Here is a 25,449-nt window from a genome sequence, read left to right on the forward strand (position 1 = left end):
CCTCTGAATTCCGCATAAAAAGGTCATAGTCCCACAAAGAAGGTATTAAAACTTCAGATATCGGCAGAACAGTATTTTTCCCAGTATATGAGAAAAAGACAATGACCACAAGAAGCAGGTTGCTGTGTGCTTCTGTACCTTGAATAACTTCTATCAATACAGTTTATGTATTCTTCCACAGCTTTTAATCTAAAGACATACTAGATTTTTTTGAAATTCATGTCTTGATTGCAAATCAGGCAGGTATTGATTGAATAGCAAATAATCACCATCACCAGAACAACTGTAAACCAATTTTGTAACAATGTGAAAAAATTTTGCACTGCCAAGTGTTTTCTTTACTATCTCAGGAAATAATGAAATTGTCATTCAAAATTACATTAGTTTTGCTTTTTTTCATCTTCTATTTACTAAGCAGGACTAGAATGACATAAATATCGATCTGTGCAGGTGTATTGCCTGTATTATGTATGTTATCTTTCATTTTGCTCTTTAAATACATAGTTCCCTTTCTAGACTTGTTCTCTGATGTGGTCATACAGAGAGTTGACTCTCTAATACAAGCAGGGACAAGGGCTGGCATCACGTCTGTCTGCTGGCCATCATGCTCATTTCTTAAAATGTATTTAGGATTTGGAGAGCAAAGGAAAAGAGTGGAACACTGGAGGAAACCATCTTACATTTAGACTTACTCCTGTAAGATATGGAATATGACCATCAAGATTTTGGATTAATCATGGTAGCATTCAACAAAAACTGTCTTGATTGTGTGGTATTAGGGCCAAGGCTCAGATGCTGTAACTGCTGAAAGCTTAATGAAACCTGTTTATCATCTCTCTATATTTTAAAAGTAAACTTCAAAGTGTCATGGCTGCCCTGTATTTCCTACAAAGCCAGGTTGTCACCATTTTTGCTACTATTAATTACTTGACTAATGTCTTATATTTATACCATTTATATGCAAATTATTTAATTAAGATAGAGGTTGAGCTATGGGCCCTTAGTGTTTCACTGTTTTTTCTTTTGTTCTCATTCTTCAAACTGAAACAATTCCAGGGAGTGAACTCATAGTCCAGGTCTTCTTTTGTGCCCTGTACCAGCCAGAAGAATGACATGTTATGCAGTATTAGCATTTATAAACCTGGAATCACAAGTTGGAGTGCCGGTGACCTTACAGCACAACTTCTCATTCTGTGTAACCCAAAATGGAAAAAGGAGAATCTTGGCTTATGTTGTAAGGATTGAAGATGCTGTCCTGGGGTTGAATAGCTCATAGAAAGAATTAATGGCATTATTTTATAAAAGAGTTCCTTTTCCATGCTTCCTTAAGGTCATCTGTATCTTAATGTGCTTTAAAAAGACCAGTGTTAGTATTTTGGTGTGGTGAAGATCTGTTTTGTTCTATGTGAGAAGTCTCTAGACTTAAAAATGTTTTGAATGAAATGTGGTAACGGGACAACTGAAATTTATTTGAAGGTCTTGATGAATTTGGAAGCTTTCATTAAAAATGCTTCAGATCATTGACAATAAAAAAACCAAACCTGACGAAGAGGCATAAAAAAAGGTAGATGTTGGTCTGCAGTCCAAATATAGTGGAAGTGGGGAAAAAACTCTTGGGATCTGAGACCTATAACCAACATGCACTGTGAGAAGGGAACGCTTTTATCTTTAAAAAAGGCACACTATATTGATTAAGACTTCTGTCTCTTGAGCTAATAGAAGACAATACACATGCTTCTGCAGAAGGACCAGCCTTACCAGAGCACTACCCCTTGGGAGTCAACCAGGCAATGTGGCATGTCATTGTTTTTAAGGGCTCAGGAATCTATGGAACTGAGAGATAACCACTGAAAGATGCTGAATGAAGATGAGTGAATTGCAAACATTGTCTGAGGAGCACTGATGGGAAGAGGCAGCAAATAACTTTTTTGAAGAAATTCTCAACTTCATTCAGCAAACTGAATCAAACTGATGCAGATTTGCAGTTCCTCACCTTGCTTTTGTGATGATTTGGATTAAATACAGGGTAAGAAGCACACGCAGCCAGTATACAAAGGAGGCTTGTATGTTAACATAAAATAATTTGTTTGGAAAAATTCTTCCTGTCGGCAAACGTGCAGAGGTCAGGTTATATATTCTTAACTTCTTGACCATGTGGAAATAAATAGCTTAGGGGCCTTGTGGTTTCTTTTTTTGTAAGAAAATAATGTTGCAAAAATTGCAACATAGAAATCAGACATTTCATTGCTTCCCTTGCTGCTAACAAAGCAATGGAGGTATCAGACAGAGTTCCAAGATTATTTTTTCAAACAACATTTTCTTGAACCATTTGTCTTTTTAATATCCAGTGTATTTACAAATTTGGAAATAACAGTGATAGAATAATTTTCTGTTTAAAGTTTCTCTGGAATGTCGTAAAATGAGTGTGTGTGTGTGTGGTTTGTAATAGGTTATGACCCTATAGCTTTAAAATCACTAGGTACATAACATAGATAATGGGATGACCCAATACAAATTAACTTAAAAATTTATGTCTGCTTGCAGCTTTACTTTTCTAGTATTACTTGTTTACTAAAAGTGTATTAGAAAGACTTTTTCTACAAATTTTGCCAGGAGATGGCTTTCAAGTAGATAAATGTTCCTTTACTTTTTCCTTGATTTTGACACTCTTTCCATCAGTATAGTTATTGGTAGTATTTTTTTTTCACCGAGGTAGTGGGGTTTTATATCATTTTATCTCTACTAGGGCTCAGTTTTACATTATTATTTCGTGTTGCTTTTTTGGCATCATAATTTCTAAGGTAAGAAATTATAGAGTCACGAAGACAAGATTGCAGCTTCTTTCATTTGTCAGGGAAGAAGATGGAATATAAGTGAACATGCTGAGATTTTCAAGTGAATGAAAAAAAAAAATCCCTGATATAAAAACAAAAGAATATTGAAAGCAACAGAAAAAAGGAACAGAAAAAATTATTTAGACAAATTTCATTCCAATTAGCTTGTAGATGAAAGTTTCTTTTTTAAGTGCTATAATCCATAAAAGAAAAATAACTCCTAGTTCAAATGCTAAGGTCTGTGTAGCGTACTACCAAGTTTCAGAGGGAAAGTGTTTTCAAGGTCTTTTCATGAATGGTGTGTTATGGAATGGGGTCACTCGAAAAGGAATAATTACAGAGTGATCAGAAGATTTCTTTGAAAAGATTGTGCTAGACCTTCTGTGTGGTTTGTGGAAGAACAGAAATCAGTTATGCTCCTAGGGTGGGCTAACAAAATGTATTGTGTTTTTGCAGCTACTTCTATCTTTGCCCCAAAAGATGCATGCATCACCCCGGCAGTGCACTCAGCCTCTGTAAGGTCATTGCCTAGAAACCAGATCTTGGCGCCGTTAGAAGTACAACATACTGCTGCACCATTTGACCAATTGCAAAAGTTTCGTTTTGAACTCTAATGAGTCTTTGCTCATCTCCCATCTCAGCACTACCAGTTGTTAAATAATTAATTCCTCTTTGATTGTTGCTCTTTATGTGCTTTTATAAACTTATTTGTATTATTTCGTGTTTTATTTTATTTGTACTCAGCCTCTTCTCTTTGTTTCAGAGCATGGAGTTACTAGAAAGAATTAATTTGAGGAATACTTTTGGACCCTTTGTATAGTGTATATACTGAGGATCTGTGATCTACAGTAATTCTTATTCATTTGGAATATAGTAATTTGTTCCTGTCAGCACAGGGGCTCGTTTGTTGTTTTAAATTGCTGACTTTGTTTTTCTTGGCATGCTCCCCAATAGAAACTGAACATCTGACAAAAATCTATTTGTACGACAGTTCAGTCGAGATAGGTGCTCTCAGTTGCCTAACAGTACGATTTGGGGTCCCCAAGATAAAAGTTGACTAAATGCCAAGATTTTAGTAGAGCTTGTTTGTGCAGATAACAGAGGTAATCCATATTCCTCAGGTCTGCAAATCAAACAGACAAAGGAGAAATATGCATGCACACCATTCTCTTTGAGATAGTGGACCAGTAGTTTCTTCTTAATAACAATGGGGATTGTCTAACCCCTGAGAACAACGGAAAGCTGACACCAGGGTTGTTCCTATATGAAATTAGAGCAATTAGAAGATTCTTAGAATGCTTCTCCCCCCTTTAGCAGATAGTGCCTAAATAAATTAATCAGTGGATCTGGTTTGTGGCGCTCTGGCAATTTCTGCTCTTATGGGGTTTTGCCTGTCTAGAATCGAGTTCAGATTATTATAGATCTGAAAGTTGATCCATAATACTATACAAGAGGAAGCCCAGCCATTAGGTCTTGACTGTGTTTTTTCCAGAGTGATACAGACAAATGTACCAGCCTTAGTGGCCATCTATGGAAATATTGCATTGGAAAGCACATACTGGTTTCTAATGATCCCCTGCAATGATTATTCCAGGATAAAATAAGTTACTGAAATATCCTCTTTTTGATGAGGTGGTTAGATCAATAATGTGAAATCCAAACTAGGAGCCCTAGTGGCCTAGTAAACGCTTTTTCATAGAATAGTTTTAAAGGTACAATAATTGCTTTTCATCCCCAAATAAAAATGTTACCCAAGTCAGCTGCATGCAAGTATGTGTCCCATTTTTGCTGCTTAGTTGTGGAATCTCTTATGTTTTGGAGTTAACGCTAAAGTATCACTCTTCTGGTTTACTGCAGGGCAAGTTTTTCCCAGGGTGACAGCCATCCAAGCCATGAATTTAGTTTTGAAGACTTCTTGCTAGTTAAAATGTGTTACTCCAAGGGCGTCTTTATGGGCAACTTGTATATACTTTGATACTTGGACATTCTCAGGATATCTTTCAGTATGAAATCACTGTTATTTTATATAAGGATTTTTTAAATGAAGAAATGTACTAGTTAATTCCTTATCCATTTACTTGTAAGTATCTCCTGAAAGACCATAATTCTTGCTTATTTCTCTCATATCTATAGATTTACTGATCTGTTAATTCAAATTCTGTGATCACGCATTTTTCATGCCTTGCAAAACTAGGTAAATAAATAAATAAATAAAAGCATAAATGGTTCATCGTACAGTGTGTTCAAGATCAGCTGGAACCATATTTTGCTTTTTTCCCTCATCTTTCAGACTGAAATACATCTTACCTGTTCAGTCCTTTCTTACCTTTATTGAACTTTCTCCACCTCTTTTCCAGAAAGGTTATGACAAAATACTTCCAACATGCAAACTGATGTTCAGTAAATTTTTAAAACGAGTATGTTGATAGATTTTTATCATCCTGCTGCCAATAAATGCCCATTTGTGGTCAGAGTCAACAGTTCTTGTGATGTTTTAGGTCATGTATTATCAGGTATAGACATCTCGGTTTAAGAGAATAAAAGTATAAGCTGTCACCCAACAACCACCTAAATTTTTCCCTGGGGCCACTACTTCAAAAGTCTCTGAAACTGCTGTGATCCTGTTGCAGTGGTTGCCATTCTCCTGTAGAACCATAAAGCTGCCTGTAGTAACAGTGGGCAATGACAGTGGACAAGCGACAGCACGGGCTCTTCAGGATGACCGCTCTTGTGCGGCGTATGGTCCTGTGTGGGACTTGAGAGAGGGAAGGTAGGAGAGGACCCAAATATCTGAACAGAGGGAGGGGACCAGTAGGGAATGGCAAAATGGGTGGTGGGAAAGAGAACACTTTGTGATAGAAAGAGGTAAGTATGGTCGCACTGGAGAAAGCACATGATAAATTTGCGTAAGAAGGTACAGACTGTGAAAGGCGTACGGTGTAAGACCGGTGAATGATAGTGAAAGGGAAAGAATGGTGGGTACCCCACCTGAGAATTTAGAAGAATGGTTGCTGTCACTCTCTGTATGTTTGTGCGAGTTCATTTTTAGGCTGAAATTTTAACCTGAGATTATTACATAAATTTGGGTCTGTCCCTGAAAGCTTAGGAATCAAAAAATCCAGATAAATGTTACACACTTGTGTTTGGGTTTTTTTTTTTCCTTCCATTCCTTATATTCTTTCTGTGTCGGTTTTGCATGTCAGGTTTGTGAATTGGAGTTGGAAATATTTATTAAGTTTGCCATATGCTATCAAACTTTGTTTTTATTTCTATCAGATCATCTGTATTTGATGCTAACAGCTTTGTTATACCAGAAGTTTCTAAACTGTGCCATGCAAGAACAGCTGGTGGGGTGGAGGGACAGATGTTTGGTCAAATAGTACTGGGCCTTTCTTGCACTTCAAAGGAGCTGAGCGGAGATATAATATGACTGTAGAGTATAGTTCTATTTTTCTCATCTGAGTAATTTGAATATTTGCCATAGTTTATTAAGAGATTGGGAGAGCAAATAACCTGTATGAGCAGAAATTGGAAAGTGATTCATTAGATAATCTTTCTCTTATTGTGGACTTTACCCTGTAAAGATGAGAACCTCTGAATTAAATTCATATTGCCAATATGTGCCCCATGGAAGAGATGTTACAACATTCTGTGATATAAATTAATTGCTTTTGATATTTTAATTGTTACCTTCTTTCTTTCGAGCTTCACTTCAGTTTTGTTCAAATGAAAAGTGGGATAACTTTTGAATTTAATCTTTGCCCTAATATTGAGATCTGAACGTCTTTCTTCTTGTGCATGAATGCTTGTTCAGTTGATATTTAAATAAAAGTAGTATTATGTAAGCAGTAACCATCAAGGTTTATTAAGTATGAAGATCTTAGATGTACCTTGAACTCCCTGAACTGCTGATCATGAGAAACTGGCAGCGTCCACTGAAATGAGAATCATTCCATCCCTGCTCTGTTCCTTAAGATTTCCCCTTGTTATCCATTAATGGCCACTATAGGAGGCAGTACAAGTTCTGGACTAATTGAAGCTTTGACTGGTATGGCAGTCTTTATGCAGTCTTACATAAAGTGAGGTTTTCCTTAAGATTCACACTACATTGTCTTGACAGTGAAAATCCAGGCAGCTATAAACAAGATCAATAGAAATGTGTAAGCATTGTTGGTGACAACATAGGAACAGGGACAAAACAGAAATACTCGGTGAATTTTTTGAGTTTGGACATCAATATTTACTGGGAAATGAGCTACTGCCAGTATCAGTGTTTCTCATTATTCTTTTTGTTGTATGTTGGTCCACTTAGAGGCAGAATTTCTGACTATGCTACAGGTAAGGGAAGAATAACAAGTTAGCTGAAGCCTGTCTGTCAGAAAGACACTTTAAATGCCAAATATTTTGTAAATACCAATATTTTGTATAAATATACTGCCTTTCTGTTACACTGTGTTACAAGACTTAAGACTTACATTCTGAAGAAATAAACCAAGTAGGGGAGGGGTTGGCGTCGCTATTTTTGATACAGATATGTGCATAATAATAATAAATTTTCATCCAATTTATGCACTTTAAGAAATCAATATTGTTTGTAAGTATTTTCACTGAATGCGAGGGACTGAGGAACTCAAAAGCAGAGGCATTATAAAAAGGAAGAGGACTTTAGTTAGATAAATTATAGGTAGTGGATTAGTTACTGACTTTTATCTCAGGTAGTGTAAAGCAAGAATGGCTAATCATCAGCTTGTGATAAAACTAGAAAATGCCATGTCTGAACATCGGGCTAGTATTTTATCATATTAGCTATTGATTTAACACAGCATGAAACAACTGGTTCTGTCCCAGTAGTGCCTGGTGGGGAGCAGCGAAGGTACAGATTTACTCCTCCTCCAATCTGCTACAAACTTCAAAGCGCAATTGTGACCACTTAACTACTAAAATTACTAAATTCAGATAATTTTTCTCTTTTTCAGACAAGGCAATGTGTCTGTGTGCAAGTACACATGATCTAGAAGGAAGGAAAAGAATCCCAGCTAATCATGTAAGGGCAAAGATAATAAATTCAGTAAGCACAGACAGTAAGATCCAAAAATCAGTTGGGCTGGGCTGTGTTATACACAAAGTATTTTTCATTTTCCTTTTTATTAATCAATAGTTTGAGCTAATGTGCTTATGGTCCAAAATAATTGCATTGAAATACACAGAATTAGCACCATGTGGGTATATTTGTGTGCAAACCACCTTAATTATGCCGTTTTTCCGTTTAATTATTCTTTGCATCAAACATTATTTTATTTTGTATTTAATGGTGAAGTCAGAAATTATCCTCTACTACTCTCATTGAGTAGGATTTTTCATAATTATTATGATTAATATTTTTAAGGCTTAACTGAAATATTCTGTATGTTATTTTCAGAAATTAAAAAACATGTATTGGTATATGGGTGGAAAGATGCCTCTGAGAGAGAGTGTATATGCTCAGTGAAAAAAGGACAGTGCCTAAAAATAGCTTTTCATGCACTAAAAAGTATTTTTGGAAAGCCTGCTTAAGTTTCTTTGGTATAAAATAGATCCTATCAGAGTGGCACAAACGTAGGTGGGACAATTCAGCTGCCTTGGAAACATCTCATTCATCTGCCTTGCCCTCATTCTAAGTGTCCAAAATGAGATCTGGCTTTATGGCTTCCTTTTGTTTTTTACTCTTGGAGTTCACAGTGGGCAAAATGTATAATTTATTAATAGACTGAGCTCTGTAGCAAAATTGTACTTTTAACTGAAAAGCCTAAAAGCCTAAAAGATACCATCTTTTCCTAGGCTTTACCTACTGTTAGAAATTCAAGGAGTGGGAGAACTGAAAAAGATGGTGATAGCATTCAAGAATGGCAACTGTTTCAGCCCAATTATAGATTTTCATTACAGTTGCTGATCTCTGTAGTGTCTGGCCAGAGAGTGCAGATACAGGCTGATAAAGACAATTAAGTAACAAATGGAGGAAGGAAGTAACACGTGGACTCTTCTTTCTGGGAAAGGAAGGAGCTGGTAGAAAGTACCAGCAGATGTCTTGTTACTGTTAGCAACGGGAACCTAGGCTCCAGATGGAAATACCAGCTGAAACAAAGATATTTTAAAGAACATTTCATGTTTTGGTTTATCTGAGATGTTTACCATCCTTTACCATGAGCTAATTAGTGTCAGCTAATTAATTAAAAAATCTTAAGCTTCCTTAAGATTTTTTTTCCTCCCTGCTTCACTGCCTTTGGGAGCACTCTCTTTAAATTTTGGCCCTAATAGTATAAATTTCTCCCCTTGGGGGAAAATGGATCCTTATTTTCGTGTTCTCAGTTCATCTGTCTGTTGGTCCAACACACTGGAGTTTATCTTCTGTCTCCAAGATTTAGCAAACATTTATGTTAATTATGAACCTACTACATAGCATAAAATCTTTGGATGACAAGACAGTCTAAAGTACATGATCCTGATGTGTAGTTGCTCTTTGTCGTCTTAATTGCTCTTTGTCCTCTAAATAACTTTTGTTGGATAAATAATGCAATGAAGTTGCGTGGTAATAAGCATTATTTAAAAAAAAAAAAGAAAAAGAAAAAAAAAGGAATTAAAAAAAGCTTTTAGTTAAAAAAAAGGAACCATTATAATATATGAGTTAGGTCGTTACAAGAAGATGAGTTGAGATGACCAATGAAGATTTCATAACAGAAACATAAGCTTTGAGTTTTACTGGAAAAAGGCAGTAGGAGTTCTCTATTCAACTATTTTCCTTAAAAATTTTCCCTAAAAGGTAATTTTGCAGAGACACTTGTAGCTCTTGCATGTATGCTTATTATGTGCATATGCCAGTTCAAAGTGCAAAGATCTGCTGTAATTAAACCATATTCAAAATAAGCTTATTTTTGTGGCCTAGTTTTGCTGATCTTTAAATTGAAGTCATTTGTAGCTAGCAGAGACTTCTGTAGAAAGCAGCCTATATGACATCAGTGACTGACTTCCAATGCCTGACATGGCTTTTTAAAATCTGTTTCAGGAGTGAGAGTCTTCTAGGATTTGATATAGAGACTGAATTGTCTTAAGTGATCATACTGACATCCTTAAATATTTTTGCAGATTAGCCTGAACATGAATTGAGGATCAATTTATCTGTCAAAAATACTGGCTTAATTTTGGCTTTCCTGTTCTTTGCATCCAAATTTTTGTTGATGCCATAGTCTACACATGTCCCTTTTGACTCTGAGTCCAAGTATGAACCTATGCTATAAACAACAGAATTTATCCCACCACAACCAAATAAATAGGCCAGTTGTGGATTACTTTGAACCTGTATCAGGTGTGGTCTTACAGCTGAGGTATCTTCATTTTCAAACTGTTGTCCGAGTTGGGGAGAGAGGGTGTTCCGCCCTCCAACCTTGCTCTTGCCTTTTCTTCCAGCATTGCTGATTGAAATGACTGGTAAGTAAGGGTCTGCAAGTTGCAAAAACTTTGTCAACAAATTAGGCAAATATATGCCAATGTTTGCTATACATATCAAGGCAAAGGGCATTAACAGCAGCCAACTTTTAATTTAGCAAGCTAAATTATCAAACTAGTCTTTGAACACACACGGTGATTACAAGGAAGCAGTAGCCTTTTCTGAAAGGTGAATCTGAGAAGGAATGAACTCAAGTGATCTTGCACAATTTAGAGGAATTTCCATTGACTGAATAGGCAAGTTGGTTAGCTTAGACAGCTGAGTAGATGTGTAAAGATAGGTTTTGTAATGAAATATGATAGTTTAATAATGGTCATTTGAAGGAATCAATAGAAGGGAGTTGTATAAAATACTGAAATTACAGTGCTGCAAAGCACATTACAGGAACAGACTACCAGATGTAGGTAACACTAGATAGCAGAAAAAGCTGCAAGTCGGCACTGCAAAAGGCAGACGTCACTACGTTGGCCTACAGAGAGGTTACAGTTAAATCTGCAGGAATACTCAGTCACCGTTCATGCATCAGCTGATGCCTGGCATATTTTTTTGAGATTATGGCACATGAGTAAAAAGGCAGACAAACTGTTGTGCAGAACAGCCCAGAGCTGACAGTACCTTGGAGAAAGTGGATTCTGATGAAAGAATAAAGTAGTGTATATGTAGGCACCAAGATTTGGTAATAGGGTGTGGTAATTCAAACAAGCAAAAAGATGAGCAGTTATAATTAAAAAAAAAAAAAAAAATTGATATAAACACCAGGCTAAGGGCAATTATTCATTGTTATGTTTGGAAAGTCCTACCCAAGCCCAGGCAATGCTTATCTGAAGTTTTCCATGCTTGGATTTATAACTCTTGTTCTTCATTATATTACTCTTCCATAGATGTGTTCTTGTTAAATTGGAAGCAATGGCAGTCAATTTTTGAGCATTCTCTAAAAAATAGAAGGGGGGAGAAGTCAGTTAGTTCCAGACCTTTGAATTTTGAAAAATCTTTCCTTTGGTAGGTTATTAAGTTTAAAAGGCAGAGTTCAGGTAAATATAAGCTGTTTTTCTAAATACAAGTGTCTTTTTCACAATAGAAATCATCCCTGTTGCTCTTTAAGTTCACAGAAATGATGACTTAACAATTCTCTCATAGGTCACCTGTTTTCTTCCCTACCTACAGCATGTGCAATGTAGCAGGTTGTTTAAGCATCAGCCATGCTGGTGACATGCATGGTCTGCTGGTCATGAGTTTGAGACAGAAGTAGTTTTGTGGGCAGAAGCTTCATTTTTCACGACCAACGTAATACAACGTGTTGTATCTTCATGGGGGTTTGCTTGACCTTCCTCCCTGCCCTTACCCCATAAAGAAACTAGAAGTATGTTTGATGATGATTGTTGAAAAGAAGATTTATAGACCTGTGACTTCTACTTAAAATGGGTGATAGTATCTCTGCATTAATTTCGCATTAGCACTTGAAGTTTGATTTCTCTCTGCTGTCGTAGGAAGCTGACGACATTTGGCAGAGTGGCAGAATACAGGTTTTAAGTTGTGTATTTCTCTTTCAGCATTTCCTGCAATCTTTTTTGTGGGCATGCAGGGAGGCCAGGCAAGACCAGGAGTGGCTTAGGCATTGACTTTTGCCAGCCAACACGTACTATTGAATTGGTTCTTTCATTCAGAAGTTTCATAAGATTTATAAAATAGTTTTTATTTCCTTTTGGATAGAAGAAATGTATTGGCTTTGGTTTTTTTTTATTTTTATAAGGAAATGCTTGAAAGTCCAGCACTGCATCATGTTGTATATTAACACTATGTAATTGTTTTCCTGCTTCTTACACATAATCGATAAAAACTAAGCTACTTAGGAACAGGAAAAGCCCTTTGGAATTGCAGTCTGAAGTGTCTAGTCTATTGTTCCTGCATCACCTTTACAGAGAAATTTTGAAAGTTTTGAAGAAGTTTTGAAAACTGAAGTTTGAACACAATTTCTTCAGCATTTTCAATTATTTCCTGAAGAAGTGTTCTTGTGTTTCTGTTTAAATATAAGCTTTAGGAATGTTAAGTAGGTTCACTTATTTTTCTTCTAAATTTGTTAAACTACCTTTTCCATTTCTGCTCAGCAAAAAAAAATACTTCAGTACTTATTCTGGAAGGCAGAGATGAAAGTGTACATTCTGCAATATTTAGCAGTCCATTTGAGGAGCAGGTCACTTTTTTCACCTTGCTTTTAGCAAGAGCATTGGCAAAACTGACTACTCTCAAAGAACACAAAATAAAATCTACCTTACTCCTGCAAATTATTTCTGGTTGTGCTAACCTTGAGTATTTATTTACATCTAGAGCAGGGCCAAACTCTGAAACGAATGCCTGAAGATTTTTTTAAGCCATTTATATATACTAGGAAATTCTGACGAATTTTGTATGAAACCGGATGTTTGTGGATAAATAAACCTTTTTGTTTGCACATATTTCAACAAAAAATCCGTTTAATCTGTTCTTAAAACATTGAGCCTCAAAAATGGAGAGGTTGGGACAAAAGGATTTGCTCGGCCTTTTGTCTGAAATGCACCTAGGTTTGCTTGTCTCTTTAGGGGGCTGCTTAGCATTTAGGAGGGGGGAATGCTATTCTTTAGTTCAGGTATGAAAATGTGCGATACTTCATATCAATTATTTGGCTGATTGCTGAAAGTGTGTTGGAGTGAGTGGGCATTGGCTAGTTCTGGCCTTCACTAATGGGAACATTTCAGAATGTGGATGGTAATTAAAGTATAGAATGCAGAAAATTAGGCCAAAATTGAATAGAAATGAATAAGTATGTGTTCTGTTGTACAGATGTTGGAAACAGATTATTTTGGATACCTCTTTCTATCTACATCTTATTTGGTTACCATGTAAAAATCGGTCATACACCATGTAGATTGTTTCTCTTCCCATTGCCTTTTCTGTTTTTATGTTGTGATGTATCTGTATAGGTAGTAATTTAGCAAAATATCCTGTCTGCCAGGTGTGGGAACTAGCTGATTGTATTGTAATACCAGATCATTACTTAATTCATATGCAACCTAGCCTAGCACATGGAAAGCATTATAAATCTATTTACAGTGTGGCTGGTCTGATGATAACATTGTATTAAATTCCCAGGTGAGGCAATTTAAGCAATTGCTTTGCCATGTGTAGGCCATGGAAATTAACTTCTCATATGCTTTAGTAATAGACGAACTTCATTGGTATGCTCAGATTAGTAGTATAGCAGAATTCTTACAGTCTGGTTACATGTACCCTACTTCACATGTAGAATCATACAGGGGGGTGGTACTGCAGATCACAGATCTTAATTAGTTTAAGCTGAGTTAATTCATTTCAATTCTAATTTAGCTGGGCTTGCCCATGAACACATTCAGTTCTATTGGGAAATGTTAAGGCTTGGGTCAAGTAGACAGATTGTTTAAAGCCAAATTGCCAGACAGAACTGAGCAAGTGTATCTGTTTGAACAGGGCTTTAAGGAAATCACCCAATCAGTATGCAAAAATCCTGTTCATAAACCAAGAGAGATCTGCCTGGAATCAGAAATTCTTCCTTGTCAGAAGGTCTGGGTACTGTAGTACATTTAAAACAGCCCCTGAAACTTTCTCTGTCTTGAAGTTCTTGTAGAAAGTAGCTTAACCCTTTTGTGTCTTTTTGTGTTCGTGTGGATACTACATTTGAATGCAAACATGTACACCGAGTTAAAAACACTTGTGTGCTTAGACTTTTTATCTATTTATATATGAGGAAATATAAAATACAAGGAAAACTTCTATATATGACAGACCTTTAGACACCAAAAACTGCACACAGAACCTCTTAAACCTATACTGAGCTGCCCAGAAATGCCTCGGATTACAAACTCTGTAAAGGTTCTGTCTTTTCTAGAAACATACATATAAAGTACCAGTAGACAGTGGTAACTGACAACTAAGACTAAAAATGTTGACAATTTCTTGATTTGCCTGGTTAGCTTATGTATAGAAGTCATTAACTATTTATAAAATGCATTATGAATTGGGTTCCTTCAAACTGTAGCAGAGTGTGTGACATTTCCAGCTCAAACTATCATTCTTACATTTGGCTAAAGTACGTATTTATAAACAGCTGATAGTTATGAACTAAAAAAAAAATAATCTAAAAATTATTTAATTATTGAGTTCAGATGAATCGAACTGATTTTCATAGCCACGTTTTAAAGTGTTAGCCAATATTACTTTAATAAAAATAAGAATAGTAATTCAAGATATTGATATTTTGGACAAATCCTGAAAGAACAAATGAACACTTTAGTTCAAAGGCCTTTCCTTTTATATTATTGATTCATTTGGTAGTGAAACTGTGATCAAAAGTAGTATCAAATTATTTATTGATTATGGCAAAGAGTTATACCTAATTGTAGTCAAAGGGTTATTTCTTTTAATATAATTGCTGATTTTTCAGATCATGACAGATTATTGAAATAAAAGAACAATGATACAAATATATTTATTAAGTTCAGTGGTGATGATATAAAGGATTATAAAGGGCCTCTAAAAATTGTATTGCTGTTAACATTTATTTCTTTCCCATGAAGAATATTCTTTGTCCTTTCTTCTGTGCAGGCTCTTATGAATGAGAATATCAGCCAGTTAAATCTTTCAAATAAATGATGTGTAACCAAGGACTGTCTCAGTCTCTACATATAATTAGGCAACTTGTTCACTGGAGAACAAGCTCATGAAGCATCATGCTCCTCACTTCAGTCTAATAATGATAAATACATTCAACACTAACAGATTCAATGGGGCTGAGTCATTTTGTGAAATTGGGAAAGACTGTACAGTTGAACTACTAGATCTCAAATGGGAAGATTGAATCTTAATCAGTAAAGCAGATTAGATATTTATTGGTATATATTTGTAATTTTCTTCCTTGTTTGATGTGTATCAAATAAAAATAGGAAAATAATATAATTGAGCAATCTATGCCAATTTGTTGGCTTTTTGGTGAAAAAAGAGAAAAACAAAACCTATCTCCATATGATATTCTTGCATACTGTGGAGTGTTTTAGTCCCCCATAGTGATGAAATGAATAATTTAAACAGGCAGCTCTGATACCACAGCCTGTTTAAAGGTTCTCATATCCTTTAATGCTGTAGACTACTTTAGCTTGGTTAGTATGAAACTGTGACAGCTGAGATCTCCAAAAGATTTGGCACAATTCAGCTCTTGTAGTAGGTCCATGGTATGCTTTGACCTTGCTACGTACATCTGTAGCTTTAGTATATAATCTAGGTCTGAACACTAGCAACTGAATCACAAATTGGTGAGCATTGTAACGATGATGATGGTAATAAAGGCTGAACTACAGAGGATATAAAAGCTAAAGTGTGTTGCTCTGAGATGACCAATACAAGGCTTACTCCACTGCTAGGTTCCTAGCGTAAGGGGTGACCCACTTCCAAACTTCTTTGTCACAAAGGTAATTAATTTCCCATGCTCAGTATAGTTTATAGTGGGTTGTGTCCTGTGCCCCAGCCCCAAGCACGTTTTTTGGAGGGATTTGGTTTTGCTGAGTTCCTACTGGTAGTGACTACCATGGCAGATTGTGAGGGAAGCTCCCATCAATAAAGGAAGGTCCTACAGCTCAGTTCTTGCTACTCTTCTGTTTCTTCCTCTGATGAAGTGTAAAACTGATCGTAACTGCACTCAGATATAAAAAGATTTTAGACAATATGTTAAAAATATTTTCTCTCTTTTCATGGTGAGTGTACGTATATTAACTAAGGGCCTGTTATTTGGCCAACAGAGAAATTGAAAGCTGGGCTGATGTTCTCTTTATGGACTTCCCTGTTGTTCCATTGAACGCTGTGCTACCTTGGTAATCTTCAGACATTTGCTTTCCGTTGCTCGGCACTTGATGTAGTTTAGAATCAATATGATGATCAGTTCATGAGCAAATCTGCTGCTCATAAGCAGTGAATAATGACTGTCTGTCATAACAATCTAATGAATGACTGTCTCAGTTTGTGGTGTTTCCATGAACTGCTGTAAACCAATGTATCCTTGTACTGTCGTTGTTTTCTCTCCTTTCTTTTGCCCCTTGATTTCTGGTCCTTTCCCAGTAGGCCTTCACAGCCTTACCAGCATAGAAAGCACTTGTTAATTTTCTACATCTTTAAGTTCAACCAGTTTTGTCAAATGTGTGTTGTTAGGTTTTGGGTTGTTTTTTTTTTTTTTATATATGGGAAAAGCTTGATCTTCCTTTCCTATTTAGTGGCATCACTGCAGTGTTATGCTGAGTTCTGCGTCCAGCTAGCGAGTGTTCTTCAGATAAATGCATTTGGTTCCGACACAGGCATTTCTTCAGTGCTTCTGGTATTAGTGTATATTGCCTCTCCCGGTTACCTGATTATCGGAACTGGGATCACACTTTATGTATCTTGAGCTTCACTGAAGGTGCTTTCATTGCCGAAGTGTTGAGGATGTGACTGTCTTAGAAATGCTAAGGTTTTGCCATGCAGATTTGTCAAAATACAGCAGCTGAAGAACTTTTTAATAACTTTTACTTGCAGATATTTTTTTTAATCAAATAGGTATCCATTAGGGGGCTCTCGAGGTTTAAGATGATCAGCCTTGATACCAATGGCTTCGGAGCTTTACTCCTAACCCTTTTTTCTTTTTGTTTTACAGAAAAGGTCACGAATCGCCTACAGTGATGAGGTGCGGAATGAGCTCCTGGGGGATGACGGGAATTCCTCAGAGAACCAGGTAGGATGCTAATCAAGAAGCCCTAGTGGGTGGCTGGAGGGTGAAGGAGGTCACTGGCACACTGGGCTTCTCAAGCTGCTCCTTAACAGCATTAGCAACAACTCATGTGGAAGTGATACTGTTTAATGCAAAGCTGGGGTCTTAATCAACTTCAAAATGTTTCTTGGAGATCTTACATTTAACCCTTTAACTTGTGATCACTGTCTGCTATCTTAAAAAAAATCTTTTCTTCTCTTTTCTTTATTATTTAGTACTTAAGAAATAACTTGAAACGCGCTGTTTGCCGACAAAGCCAAGGTCTTCACCTCAAACACATGTAAAAGGAATAAAAAAAGTACATAATGCAGCTTTGATAATAATGCAGTATAATTAAATCAACACTGGCGGGCAAAACAAATGAAAGTGCGCTCTCAGAATTAGGCAGTACCCCACTCAGTTTCCTTGTGTGATTCCTTCCCTAAACAGATTTTTCTCTCCTTGTACCAAAAACGCAAGTTGTACTAATAAGAGCATGCTTTCAGAATGCATGTTGTACTAGAATGCAGAGTGTTATCCATCTCTTTTAATGAAGGAAATCTTGATAATCCTGAGGCTTTTTTAATATCTTGTACCCTTATTGTTGTTCTGGACGCTACAGTGAGGATTCTGCTAGACTACTGAAAATTGTAAAGGCAACATTATATTCAGGAGGCTTTGACCCACCTGTTAATATTTCTTTTGGTGCTGAAACTTGTTTGACAAGCTCTATCGGAAATCAGAATGTTTCTTTTCTTTTTAAAATCATGTCAGCTGCAATCAAAGTTGTGCATTTTGAGTTAGAAGTTAGTTGAAAGTTTTCTTAAATATCAGATTTTCTCTTCTGACTATATAGCATTTAAATTATTTTGGTAGTGAGAGTGAAAATTGTTTAAATGTTTACTTAATAAATGCAATATTAAATAAGGAAACAGATCAGAACCATGTTCTGAAATTTTTAGTATTTTCTACCCTCAATATAAGCTCAGTTCCACTAAGGATAGAAAAAAAGAAAGACTTGGAGACTTATCCCAGTACAATGTGTTTTAAAACACAGACCCCTTAAGTCTTAACCTTGTATAGTATTTTAAATGTGGTGTGTAAGTTTTAAACTCTGTAATAGATTTTAACACATACGTTAATGCAGTTATACACAGGATACAATTTATCTGTAGACATAAGACTGTAGTGTATAGCAGCTCTAATATCTATGTGAAGAGTTACATTTAAAAGATGTTAATCTTCATATTTATATATTATAGCAAGGGGAGATTCCAAAATTTGAATAAAATAAAGAGACTTTATTATCCCTAAATAATGAATTTATGGAAAAGATGATTTTAGGGAAAAGAGTTTCACAGTCTGCATGTCATGATCATATACTCAGTCCCGTGAAAGTGTTAAGATTCTCATTTTATTTCTTTTAAGGTGCTGCTATTTTTACATTTCAAGAAAAAAATGTGTGAATTCAGACATAAAAGGGCAATTGTGATAAGAAGCTTTACTTATAACAGAATATCTTATGTGCAGGGATGAGATAAAATATTTTATTTTCACTTTTTAAGGAATGGTTAAATAACTGGTTCACATGTGCACTTTTTGCAAGTTACGATCTTTTTTCTAAACTTGATGGAAGAAACATGATCTCATCTCAAGGAACCAAATGATACCTTCAACCATTTGTCAACATAAGTTTTTTTCTTCCAAATGACCACTTCTTAAATGGAAGAAAATTTTGGCTGGTAAAGGAGTTTTATGTAGTCTTTTAGGTAATCAAAATCCTTTTCTATAACCCAACTTGAAATTATTACCCCATACCTTTGAAAGTTCTAAATTTCTTTCTTTTCTTCCTTGAAAAATGTTATGAAATATCACCATAAAGGAGTCACCTAACTTCTTTTAAATATATGAATGCCAGTATTTTTAAGAAATATTATTCATTCTGTTGTTCCAATAATCTCACAATCTCTTTTTCTTATGAAATATCATTATTTATATTTGTGCTTATACCCATGTAGTTAAAAAAACAACTTGCCTGTAGTGCAAAAACTTCAGTCTAATGTTGAACTTATTAGAATGTACCGCTATCCAAATCAAGTGTAAGGTGTGGGTGCTTATCTTATACTGAACATATTATATCGATATATTTAACTTGGTAACCCCAGGTCTAATACACTTTCACTCCTATACATTATTATATCAATAGAAAACTTGGACTAGATGATGAAAGGATGCTGAGGTATAACTTAGAGCCACACAAAATATTTGAAGATGTTTCAAATTCTTGCTTTCAGTTTGTCTGATGGAAATAAATATAGGTAGATGGAGGGACCCTCACCCTAACATTGTAGGACTTTTACTTCTTAATCAGTTTGGATTAGGTTAAATAAAGTTAAACTAAAAAATGGTGGGTTGTCTTCCCCAATTTAATCACCAAACTGTGAAAGGGGAGAGGAGAGTAGGGATTCCTCTTCTGACAGAGGTGGTGTTGAAAAAAGTTGCTGGCTCAGAATTGCTCCTACACCAATCCACGAATATGGGTGAAATCTACCAATAGAAATGCTGAATATCTGGTTAGGCTGAATATCCAAGGGAAACAAGATAGAGGAGCTGCATGGTTTAGGTATGGTCTTTGTCATCATGATAAACATTTGCATAATGTTTTTGGTAGAGTGAGAATACAAAAGGAACTTAATGTATACTGGCTAGTATGACCATATTAAGTATTCAGAAATAAATGGGCTGCTATTGGAGAAATAAACAATTTGGATCTTTATTCAACTTCTGGGTTTTTTTTGTTGCGTTTCAAAGGTACAATTACAGCAAACCACAGCCAAGTTATAAACTGTAATGAATAAGATCATAGTTTTGAGTTTCCAGTTACTCTCCCAAGAAGAAAGACTGAAGTACAAAGAATAGATTGAAGAATTAGCAAATGATGATTTATTTTTCGTCTTCCTCGTTTTTCCAAAATGTTTCCCATAAGTAGCAGTCATCGTGTGTAGATGGCAACAACTTAGAATGCAGTTGCCTTATAATGATTAAACCAAGATTTAACTAATTTTACCAGATAAAGCATATAGAAACTTCTTGTAGAAGTTGTAAGAATGATACAAGTCTGCTATTCAAGTTTCTTTTGAAATAAATGCATCTTTGTTTAATGATCTAGGTAGTGATACAATGCTCTTAATGCACTTAGAGTTTAATGAAGTCGTTGCTTAGTATACATTAATTTCTTCTGAATTTGAATCGTGTGAATGTAGTCAGATGAGGCACAAACAGAGGCTGAGAATCAGGAGACATCCTTTCTCGCATCAGAAAAACCCCACCTCACAACCCCAAACCCAATAACCTACTGTGTGCATTGGGTTGTTATTTATTTTCCAGGAGTGGTCTTAAACAGGCTCTGTTGCTTTCAAGTCTTATTTTTCATTCTGGCCACAAACATTTATCAAATCCCTTGAAAGTTTTGAGTTTTTCAGTGCAATGATACATTACTTCAAGTTGTGGCTTCACTTAGTAATCACAGAACTGTTTTATGTGGCAATTTATATATTTTTTAGAAAGTACATACTGGGTTAAATCAGAAATCCTTCTCGACCAAAATAGTGTCAGGTACAGTATTATGAACTTTCTGAAATATAAGTGTTCCTTTCTCTTTCACAACTATGTTCATTAATAAGTTTAAATAAATTCGCATTAGGTTAAACTGCGTGTCTGTATAGGGATACATTGTATATGTGATTTGTGGTGAACAAATATTTTGTGGCTACTTAATTTCTGACTACAAAGTTGTGATAATATTAGATTTGGGCTTGCTGTGCATAAAGTGTGTCAAACTTCAGCTACAGACCAGGGGGTGAAGTTGGTCAATTTAATTCCCCAAGATCTAAAGAAGGTCGGTATCATTTCATATAGCCCTGGCAGAGCAGATCATTACCAGACACAAATCTGTTCGTTACATGCCGAGGGTTTATAGCAAAATAAATAGACTGTCATCATAAGTTCAGAAAATTGTGTGTTCGACCCACGATAATGTGTAAAGGGCGTTTAATAGAGTTCAGCATTTATTCGTTATCTATATGCGGACAGAGACGGCGGTAGCGTTATCAGCTTTTTAAAAAAAATTCGGTAGTTTTCTATGTCACGTGACGTGCCTCACAGACACACACACGCGCGCGCGCGCATAGCCCCCCCCATCTTGCTCCCTCGCTCTCTGCGGCGCAGTTTTGATTTTAGTCACAGCAGAAGGCTTAGCCACAAGAGATTCCACTGGTTCAAACCAGCGTAAACCAGATTTTTTTTTTTTAGCCTACAAAGGAACAGATTACCTCTTGTATCGAATTCTGTATTGCAAAAAAAAAAAAATGAAAAAAAAAATCTTTGTTTCAAAAATACGCTGATTATCATAACCTAAAATGGTGGCTGCACACGGCTTAATGCTGTTTACAGTTGAGCGGTGAGCATAATAAAAATAATGTTTCAAAATAGAAAAGTAAGGGTAACACATTTTCATCAAGAGCATTGTTAAATGAGGGAAAAATACATCTTTTGTTAATTTGAATGAATATCTTTCAGCCAATGTTAAAAAAAAAAAAAAAAAAAAAAAAAAAAAAGCCCTCTCCCATTACTCAGCTTAGCTGCAAATCCCATGCAGAGCTTAAATTCAGCCATGCAGCACAAACAAGATAGAACATTTTTGTTTTGGACCTATTGAAAAAACAAATGTGCAGCATTTTAAAACTCTCATTGATTATAGCAGGGTGGCATGCCCAAACGGGCTCTATTGCGGGAGAGTAGGTTTAAACTTTGGCCCTTTAAGTATCATAGTCAACTGAAGAATGGTGGCCTCAGAAAGAAAAGGTAGCTATGTGATCAACTCCCAGATCGTCTCTTTCTAAAGAGCCTTAATGTTTGCCTTTTTGGGGAAAAAAGGGGGGGAAGATCTGGAGAAAGAGACCAATTTATGATAGGCCAAGCACTTGAATTTAAGCGTCGGTTTGGCGGACAATGCAGTTTTCTTTATACCAAATTCTAGTAAAGTTTCTTTAGCTACGTACTGAAGAGCCATTTCAGTTTAAGTCCGTGTGGTAGTAGCCCTCCTAATTACATCTCGTTAGAGCCTCGTTGTCCGTTTTGGTAACGGGGTGAGGTGTACGGTCAGTTTTAGACTAGCCATATGAAACAATAGAGAATAATGGAGGTTCTTTTATTTCCTTCATGCTGGCGAGACTTTATTAGTAGTAAACATTCTCAGCTTACATACGTGTTGAAAATTAGTGTTATGAAACTGTAGGTGAAGTATCAGCATAAACTGAGATAATGATGTAGCTGTTGTAATTTCGAATTCAACTGGAATCGGTGAGAGAACTGTAATTTTTTATAAAGAGCCACTCTTATGCAGACATTTGTTGTGAGTAATTATACGTTTTGTTCCAGTACAAATAATTTATCTGTCTCTCTAAGGGGAGAGCATATTACAACATAGTTTGGTAATCAGATTGGGGTTTTATTTAGTTTTATAGTAAACCTGCCAGAGCAATATTATTAATAGTGTTCAGTTGTGTTGATTTACAAGCATAAATTGATAAATATAAATGTATATATTATGTAAGTATACACATACACACTATGTGTGTGTATGTATACACACACTGTGTAGTGGTCTAGGTTTGAGAACCCGGAGTGGGTCTTTTCTGAGGGAAATATGTTTCATGTTGTTCCCTATTCCTTTGTCTATTTTTAAATATGGTATGCAATAAAGCATAATTCTGAGCCATTTAACTAAGCTGCTTCATTTATTTTTTTCTTAACTGGAAAAAACCCTCTATATGAGTTTCAATAATAAAATTAGATAATATAGTTACAGTAGAACTCAGATATATAAAAATGAAATACTGGTTACATGCTATAAAGATGCAGTCATCTATTAATAAGTTAGATCTGCTAGTAAAATAAGAAATCAGTTGTCACAACTAAAATATACAGAAAACATTCTGAAAACTTGTATATACAAAACCACTTCAGCTGTACAATCTTCGAAGAGAGGAATAGTAAACTTGTTTTTTTCTTTATAATATAGACTTCTATGAAGTCATTCCCCTTTATTTCATGATGGTGTCTTAGATGTGGTTTAAAAGAGAATTTCACACTATTCTCTTTGTTTAATGTGACAGTGTGAGAAAGTGATCTTTATTCGTTCAAAAAACTCTGCATGTAGTCTATGTTTAGGTTCTTTTAATGTGTTTGTCTGTGATTTTTAAATGCTAAACATGTAAACAGATAAATTGTCAATGTTAATTCTGTATCCTGTCACACAACTGATCTTTCTTTCCTGCCATTTCTTTCCTTTTTATCTTTTTTGTGCGTTCATGTTGCAGTTGATAAAATTACGTGAAGAGGTGAGTACTTTCTTGCTTTTTGTTGTCTAGCTTTCCCTTTAAAGCTGAGTTTCTAAATCTGAAGTAGATCTTTTTGTTCATTGTTGCAGGGAAATCTACACAAAGCAAAAATATTGATTACATTCCTTTAAAATATTCACTGTTGTGCCTCTTTTTCCCTAATAATTGTATACTTACATAGGAATCTCTAGATCAAACCTTAGGAATTAACATTCTTTGATAGTGGAAATTTTTTTAAAGGCACTAGAAAAAGAAGGGAAACCCCCCCCACCCTATTATTTGATCTCTGCTAGAATACCATGATCAAATCAGGTACAGTAATAATCATGTTTGCATCACAAAATCTTTGATAGGGTAAATACATTTATACAGTGGTATTGAAAGTGAAAGCATTGCTTTGGTAAAAACCTGTGCTGAAACACTGTAAAAATTACACAGTATTTCACAGTGTTTTGAGTTTGGTGTGAGGCATTCAAGTAGCTTATGTATTATATCGGATATTGTATACCCACTGAAAATACAGTATAGGTAGACCTACGCACACATATCAATATTTATTATTTATTTGTGAGTGCTGTAGATCTGTAGGTGTAACACTAGAGATCAGTATTCCAGAACACCTTTCTTCCAGTTATTAAAATGACTCATAAATATTTAGAGAGAGAAGCCTGTTTTAATGGTCAGTTCCTCAAATGTTTCAGTATATTTTCTGAAATTAATGTCTTCTGTTACTTACTGCTGTAGCAAAGCTGGTATCTGAACTGCCTTTTTTTTATTATTTCGCAATAGCTGCCAAAAAGAAGGTCTCAGTAAAGTCAAGATTACTTACAGGTCAGATTTCTGAAGGGTTTCGTACAGAGAGTTTGAACCAGTGAAGTATTTGAATAAATATATTTAGAAGCACGAGTATTTTAACATCACATATTTGTCTGGTATCTTCTTTTTTAAACATGTGTGCCCAGACATATCGGTAATGAATACTGAGCTCTGCAGGAAAGGATTTGTAAGTTTTAGAAATGGTGATGACAAAGAATTGTAAAGTAACCAGCTTAAGGACAATTACAGAGAATTCTTAAAAACAGTAAGATATTTGTGATAAAAAGATTCTTTCAGTAGTTCCCTGAATGCTTTATTTCTCTGTCTTCTTGCGGAACTGATATTAATATGTTAAAGCTACAGAATAAAACAGTTAACAAAAAAAAATTAAACAAAATAAACATGTAACCACATGAAAGCCCTCCCACCACTGCTGAGCTCCCCTCCCCAATAGTCCCAGTATTTAAACAGATGACAATATTATTGCGAGGGTTTGTATGGCCTGATTTCTGAGATTTTTCAGAAGAACAAGGTTCGTTTGCTCATCCCTTTAACAACACCTGCACGTCTGCTCCTGTGCTTTTGTAAAAGAATGTAGTAGGATCATTTTTGCTTGCAAACATAGATTATAGTTTTATAAACATGAAGATTCATAATTTGTAAATTTACTCTGAAGATTTAATCAGCTATAAAGAACAAAGCTGTTACTTAACTGCTCCTCTTTTTGAAATAGCTATGAAGGCAAATAAGAAAATTCAGGATGTTATTGCAAAGGGCTGCAACTTGGGAGCTCGGTCATACCTTTTGGAGCTTATAAATCCTCCTTGTTAGCCACCTAAAAAATGTTGACATTGCTTCTGGTAGTTTTATTTTTTGCTTTTCCTTGCTAGCCTCATAAGTTACTTTTTCCTCTCTGCATATTGTGAGAGCAGCAGCAAATAGAACTAAATAAAGGAATTTATTATTTTGTCTAGATCAAAATTGTACAGGTAGAGAGAGAAATAATTTAAAAAACAATTGTTAGCATTCTGTTCTCTGCACTTAGGTACCCACTATGTGTTGGATAGGTTGTGATTGCAATGATGTTTTTATACCCAATGCAAAATGCACATTAAAGTTTAAATGAGGGCTAGTACAGTG

General features: G+C 35.5%; 1 protein-coding gene across 4 annotated transcripts in view; it reads left to right on the top strand.

Annotated features, from left to right (window-relative positions):
• VTI1A (vesicle transport through interaction with t-SNAREs 1A) overlaps positions 1 to 25,449 on the top strand; it is a 275,440-nt gene that overhangs the window by 39,821 nt on the left and 210,170 nt on the right. For 2 of the 4 annotated variants that reach the window (XM_049811150.1, XM_049811148.1), the window contains exons 4-5: positions 17,000 to 17,077; positions 23,473 to 23,493. In XM_049811150.1, coding sequence (XP_049667107.1) covers positions 17,000 to 17,077; positions 23,473 to 23,493 — 99 coding nt within the window. The remainder of the gene's footprint in view (positions 1 to 16,999; positions 17,078 to 23,472; positions 23,494 to 25,449) is intronic. The other 2 variants (XM_049811152.1, XM_049811149.1) reach the window with 1 other exon arrangement.

This window comes from Accipiter gentilis, chromosome 9 (assembly GCF_929443795.1).
Source record: "Accipiter gentilis chromosome 9, bAccGen1.1, whole genome shotgun sequence".
NCBI classification, from domain to species: domain Eukaryota; kingdom Metazoa; phylum Chordata; class Aves; order Accipitriformes; family Accipitridae; genus Astur; species Astur gentilis.